The following is a 7,186-nucleotide window of genomic DNA, read 5'->3' on the forward strand; positions in this document are numbered from 1 at the left end:
TATACATACATATATATATGTATGTATATATATATATCTGACAAGTACACTGTAGGTCTTCCAAAGTCACTGACTCATACACTTGTTATCTTCCCATGTGTGCTTTCCAGACTCTCTGGTGTGGGGTGATAGTGTGGCCATTGCCTGCACGAACAGAGACAACGGATATCTGGACGTCGACAAAAAGGGCTACGTTCGCGTGGTTAGCGTTACCGATGAGGAGGCAGAGCCACCTAGTATGTAGTGCGTGAGTGTGTTTTTAAATACAACTCACAAGGAATATGTATGTGTGACCCAATGCGTTCGTACACGTGCGCTCGCTTGAGGGTTTAGGGTTTAGGGCCATCTGCAGCAGTATACACGTACTAGTGTATGCATGTATCAACCCCAGTACAATCCCCTTTAGTCTGTCACCCACATGGCTTGAGGCATATCACACAGACAGTACCATGTATGGGCTGAAAACGTTCGGTTTCTGGCTAGTACTAGGTTGGTTGGTTGGCTAAGTGGTTCAGCCGTCCACCTTATCTATCTGCGATCTCATCCATACCAGCAAGTATCAGACAAACGCCATGAAACACTCTTCGCATATGGGCTGAAAACGTTCGGTTTCTGGTTAGTACTAGGTTGGTTGGTTGGTTGATTCAGCCGTCTACCTTCTCTATCTACGATCTCATCCATACCAGCAAGTACCAGGCAAACGCCATGAAACACTCTTCGCGATAGTACGACACTCCCCCCCAAGTGACAGAGAGTGACTACATCAGAGTACTCATCTATCAGCCTTAGTTGCGAAGTGAAGTGAGTACTGTACTGTTATGTCATAAACAATATTACGTTACACATAAACATTATTACATTACACATATACAATATTACATTACACATAAACAATATTACATTACACATAAACAATATTACATTACACATCAAGTACCATAATCGTAAATCGCAGAGCTACGATATAGACAATTCGCATAACACGTTTGTTTCAGAGACTAAGGAATAGTGTAGACTGAGTATATGTATGTGGTGTATTACAACAGGATTCACGCTACGAAGGTCAGAGAAACCAGTCCGTATCTCCAAGGTTGGACCACCAATTCCCGCGTATTCTTGTCCCAAGCCTCCGGTATGTTCAGATATACTTTCCGTTTATATTCTGCTCTCGCTAACAGTATATATATATATATATATATATATATATATTATTATAATAGTGCACATATTTTGTAATATCTTCAATCCCTCACATCTAAACCTGGCGATACATCGTACCACATGGCACATTATGCAAAATCTCTAAGGTCGTACATGTTTTGGGATGTTCTCGTCTATGTGTTGTTTCACCTTCGATTCCTAGTAAACTGTACAGCACTTGGGTCAGATTTACATTAAAACTCCGTCATACTTACGTACAACGGCCTCAATATATCACTAACTGCAATGCCTAGACCTTCAGCCACAGTAACGTTTAATCTGTTCGCAATACGGCTTGGTTGTACTTACTGGCAACCACTTTTTAACGTATACAGCAAGACGACTTCATCACAAAAGTCGGAAAGGTATTCGAATAGTTCAAACGGCTCAGAAACTCCAGATATTGCCCGGCCCGCCTCCTATGTACTACATCCATACATTGCCAATTAAAATCAAAGTCTTAAGTATGGAGACGTTTTGTTCGTATGTACCATAACCATACATTGCCAATTAAAATCAAAGTTAAGTATGGGAGACGTTTTATTCTTTATAATACCTCTAGGTAAGCGACTGGTTTGCCTGTTGGTTGTTGTGGTCACGCATTTACTTCACGGTGAATTAAACTGTAAGTGGGGTTACTCCTTCGCATAGTGTCGGCCGTATTCGACCTGTTCGAATACCGGCAATGCCCGTTTCAGGCAAGACACACACCTTGTAATGATTAGTAGAGTAAGGTCAAATATTGGACACACACCTTATAATGATTGATAATTTAATAGAGCAAGGTCGCATATTGCATTATATGCGTTTAAATATCGCTTGATACGTGGGCTACGGGGATTCTTTTTGGACTACATACTGCGCAGTCAGAGATATTGTATAAAACCATATCCATTGGGAGTATTTGTCAAATATCAAGCACACTTTTTAAAAATACACGGTACACCTACTACATACTATGCATATTGATTATTGCCTACCGTCATCCTTATGGAGTCATCATAGGTCAAGATGTAGGCGGAATTAAACAAGACATACGGTTGTCATGGAGATCAAAACACTATGAATGTTTTTTAATACTTGTGCGGCTGTGCCACTGGTGACTGGTTCCAGTTGCCAGTCCACTCTCTCTTCACTCTTTGAGTCTTGACCCTGCCCGCAATGTGGCCATATGTTTTATTTCAACAAAAAGAGAAAAATATATTATTTAGAACATCTGGTGGAAGTTTTAAAAAACACATTGACATATGTTTTCAAGTTAAATATTTGCTTTTAAAAAAGTATTTTTAATATTTACACACAAGTGACGCAACACCGGCCACGCCCCACAGTCTACTGGCTAAAGCCTACAGGCCACAGAGTGGTTCAGGCCAAAGCGCACACATGACACAACACAACTGAGCGGCTGAGCCAAGAGGCCTCAGACAGGCTGAGCCCTGAGGCCAAGTGCAAGACTTGTTTTGTCTTTGGGACAGGGCCACCTACATTGGGACATTTATTGTTTTATTTATTTCTATTTGGTTGTTTTGTTTTATTTTGGGTTGTTTTGTTAGTATGTATATAAAAAACAATAAGCAATAAAAAAAAACAAAGCTTAAAATCGGAAAGCCGGTTTACCGGTAGGCGGGTTTTTTAAAGATCATAATGTATGTACTATGAATATAAATAGGAGACTGTGCCGTCACTTGTTGAACGTAATGTAAATACAGTTTGTTGGGTATTTTAGCGCAATAGCGTATACGGGGGGTAGTATAGGCCTAACGTATCATGAAAATAATAGGACAATCAGATCGACAGCATATTATATTTTGTAGCTTAAAGTCTGAATACTGACCGTTACAAAGTACAGGACCAAGCCAAAGTGGACATTTGACGCAAACGTAAAAAGTATTGATTTTTTTCACGTTCCAACGTAAAACGTAGGAGGTTAAGTACGAGAGGCTCTTGGGTTTCGAGTTAAAATTTATTCCAGCAAACTAGAATTTAAATTACCGCCGTTAAAAAAATGTGATTATTTCTGAAAAAGCTGATAAATGATATAAAATATATTGTTGCTTTTCAAAAAACTCATTTACGTACAAAATATTTATACAAACGGTTTAAACCCAGGTTAAGTGGTTAACTCAGTTAACCACACGTTATCGGAGGGACAAAGAGCTAAACCTCAGACAGCTTTTCAAGTATTCGTTCTAAACGCTCAACGTATTTATTTCTAAAAAGAAAACGTCCACTGTCCCGGTCGATATATTTGCAACATATTTATTTGCATTGATTTTTTTTTAAAATAGCGTAAAACGGATTGAGCCTTGAGGGTTGCTCTAATATATCAGAGTTGTTTTGTATTATACATTGAGTAATTTCTTTTGTTCCAAAAAGAAATCTTAAGTATTGTTTCCCGTGAACTATGTATGTAGTACAATACATAAATTACAAAAACGAAAGAGAGAGAGCGCGAGTATTTAAAAGGGTGAACTGTCAACTGTGTGAACTGTGAAGACGAAGTGTAGACACTGTTGGGGAAGATGCAGCTGAGAACTTGAGAAGTCTGAATTCTGAAAGCCTCCTAATTCCTAAACCCTAAAACCCGGATCATTGACCACTGAACAGTGAACAACTGACATTCAGCAGCCCGATAAATTTTTAACATTGTAAATTCGAACACTGTCTCTCTCTCTCAGGAGTCAGAATTCAGAGGCAGAGCATGTATTTTACGTTTTTATTTAAAAATAAATAAAAGTATATCACTTGTTATTATAAATGTAAACGTGTTATCAGGTTAAAATACTGGAAACAATACCTAAGAGGCTAAGACTAATCACTCAAGTGACCCATAAGTACCATTTTTATTTTACTTCTAAATACATATTGAAGGTGGCTGACCTGGTTTATAGTCCCCGACCCCAAGTCCCCGACCCGAATATGCACTCAAAAAGTTGAACGTAAATGAACTTACATTTTGTTTCGGAAAAAAAAAAGCAATTTACACTTCCGACAGAGTGAGTACCTCGTCAGAGTCGGAGAGGCGCTGTGAGCCTGCGAGGTGCTCTGGGCCTCTGTCTCATGGTTGCAAATTGCAAGCTGTAGAGACCTAACCTCATATCGTTATAGGTTGCAACGCATATTAATGATCCGTTAAACGTTGAAAAGAAAACGTATACTTCCATTTGAGTTGAGTGTCCCATTTATAGTAGTAGGGTCATATTCTAGGTCAGGAAATAGGCATGTACACACCTGATATAAAAATTGAGACTAAAAGGTTAATAGTAGGTGTACTATTCAGGTGACAATATACAGGTCAAAATATACCAAAATACGTCTCAACGCTAAAAAAATATCCGTTAAACGTTGAAAAGCTAGCTTTTAAATATATGGAGCCAAACGTTATGAGGTTAGGTAGAGACAGTAACACTCACTCAATGTGTAAATAGTCTCTCTACTGCGGTAGAGTGTATAGTAGTATAAGGCATAGTGTATATGACTGTAGAGTGTATCTATGAGAGTCGCGTGTTGTCGGAGTGTAGACTGTAGTGTATTTTTTAGAGTAATGTGTAAATAGACTGTGATCGTAATATTTATTTACTATTTATGACGCTGCAGACTCTGTAGAGTGCTGGAAATTCAAAGCCCGCCGAAATTTACCCCACAATTTGAAACCCTACAATTCTACATACTTTTTGTGTTAAAAAAAAATTTAACATTCGTTCACAGTAGGCACAATCCGCACAAAGGCGCGTAGCTCACTATTTTTAAAATTTTTTGTCTTTAAAATTTAAGTCTACAGACTACCAGCCACAGTCTCACAAGACTCATAATAGAACCTTGACTACTGATAAAAGTGAACTTTTTCTTGAAACAACCCCTGGTGAAAACACTCACTTTTCTAATGGCCACTTAAAAATACGTTATAGAGTCGCGGGTAGTTGCACGCTGACAATTTTTAATATTGAGCATTTGTGATCAAATCAAGCAACTCATCTCAGTTCTCAGCTCTGCACATTTGTCCTATCATCAGCAACATGATTTCTTCTTTGATTTTTTTCTTGTTGTCTGTGGAGCGTGGGCCGTGGGGTTTGATTTTTAAAAAATCTCAAACTACAAATTTGAAAAGTACCGATAAATAGTATCACGAGCCCTTGCAATGATCCATAATCACACCCTGCACAAAGGAAGTGGCGCAAATGTATTTATCAGCCGTAGTGTAACCGTAAACACAAAGATGAAGATTTATTTGATATTTATCTGTATTTATCTAACGGTTTTTCCTGATGAAATTACAGGCTTAAGAAGGAAAAGGCAAAGAGATCTAAATTCTGAAATTAAAGTCGATATAGCGTCCGATACTGCGCCTAATATTGATGCGTCTAATAGAGTGGTATCTGGAGATTCATCGTTAGATTCGTTATATCGTGAACGCCGTGGGGGTAATAGTTGTGATTTATGTGGCGAAGGCTATGATGCGGGCCCATGCGACTATTCGGGATGCGATAGTGATTCAAATTGCTACGATACCTGTGAGACATGTGGCGTTTGTACACAGAGCACATACTGGGAAGGTTCTACCTATATGCATATTGATATCTCCGCGTGCACGGGTAGAGACCTCGAACGGGTGGGCCCCGTGAACTCACAAGGCAAAGCCCAGTATAGGGATGCATTTTCTCCAGCTACGTTACCTGGTGTTTGGCTTGAAATGCTTGATGGTGATGATTATATTACTGTGGACAAACACGACTGGAGATTCAAGAAGAACTGTGGATATAAAAAGAACAAAAATAATAAGAATGAGGAACACACTTGCCGTCAAATTATAAAGTTGAGTAGTTGTGGGCAGGATAAGCCTACGTGCGCTGAGGCGGGATGCAACTATGGTTACAAAAATAGCAAAGAAGGTTCAAGCGAATGCACTAACGGAGAATGTGTTAGCGAATGCTGTGCTGATCAACCCACATGTTCGAGTGCACAATGTACATACGGCTATAATAATCTAAAGACCGATGCTACCACGTGTTTCGACTGTGCTAGTGAATGTTGCGCCCCCCAATCCGAATGCTCGAGTGCAGGTTGTCAGCACGGATACGCGAACAATAAGAATGCAAACACAAAGTGCACTAATTGCGCGGATGAATGTTGTGCGGATGCGCCGAAGTGTGCTTCTGCGGGGTGTGATTTCGGTTACAAAGATGGAAAAGGCGCGGCTACGGAATGCCTCACAGACTGTGGAGTAGAGTGTTGTGCCCTCGCTCCTACGCCGACATGTTCTTCCGCGGGGTGTGATTTTGGTTATAAAGCCGGTAAGGATGCATCTACGGATTGTCTTACAGACTGCGAAGCAGAGTGTTGTACCGTTCCCCCCACGTGTGCATCAGTAAGCTGTGAATATGGCTTCCGAAGCAACAAAAATGCACAGGTTCTGTGTACCGAGCCGATTTGTAGTTTCGAGTGTTGTGAGCCGCCGACATGCTCTCAGGCCCAGGGCTTGTCCGGACACGAGTGTAATCTAGGATCAGTATATAGCGGAGATGCGGATGCTACGAAGTGCGAGTTTCCGAGAAATTTCAATACCGTATGCTGCAAGCAAGCCCCTTGTACTACTGGTGATTTTAACCAAGTTCTTGAAATCTACCCCTCATGCATAGCCAGCACGACGTAACTGTTCACTGGTGGAAGTAGAACACTCGCGTAGCTTTCTCGAGTTAAAATTAGAATAATTATATAAAATCTGTGTCTTCATATATATGATCAACTGTTGTTACGTGACAGATACCTTGTTGTTACGTGACAGATATTTGTCCTAAATCGGGTGTCGTTATCGCTGACACGAATCTGGTTGCTGCGGGGAAAATACACTGTTGGAAACATGCCATATATGGCTCACATAAGCTGATGTATGAGTGTATGTGTATTGTACTGTACAAGAATTTCGTTGAAGTTGTATTTATTCATGGACTCGTTGAAATAACAGAACCCTGTGCGTTCGAGTAAAATC

At 40.0% G+C, this 7,186-nt stretch overlaps 1 protein-coding gene across 1 annotated transcript; it reads left to right on the forward strand.

Moving 5' to 3' along the window:
• Positions 1-5,364: 5,364 nt before the first annotated feature.
• Positions 5,365-6,929, forward strand: SARC_12299 (hypothetical protein; the record flags this gene model as incomplete). The annotated part of the gene is made up of 1 exon (XM_014293596.1): positions 5,365-6,929. A coding segment is annotated over one exon (1,486 nt), but the record flags the coding sequence as incomplete, so codon positions are not given.
• Between the last annotated feature and the right edge of the window lie 257 nt (positions 6,930-7,186).

This window comes from Sphaeroforma arctica (genome assembly GCF_001186125.1).
Source record: "Sphaeroforma arctica JP610 unplaced genomic scaffold supercont1.2207, whole genome shotgun sequence".
Classification (NCBI taxonomy): Eukaryota; class Ichthyosporea; order Ichthyophonida; genus Sphaeroforma; species Sphaeroforma arctica.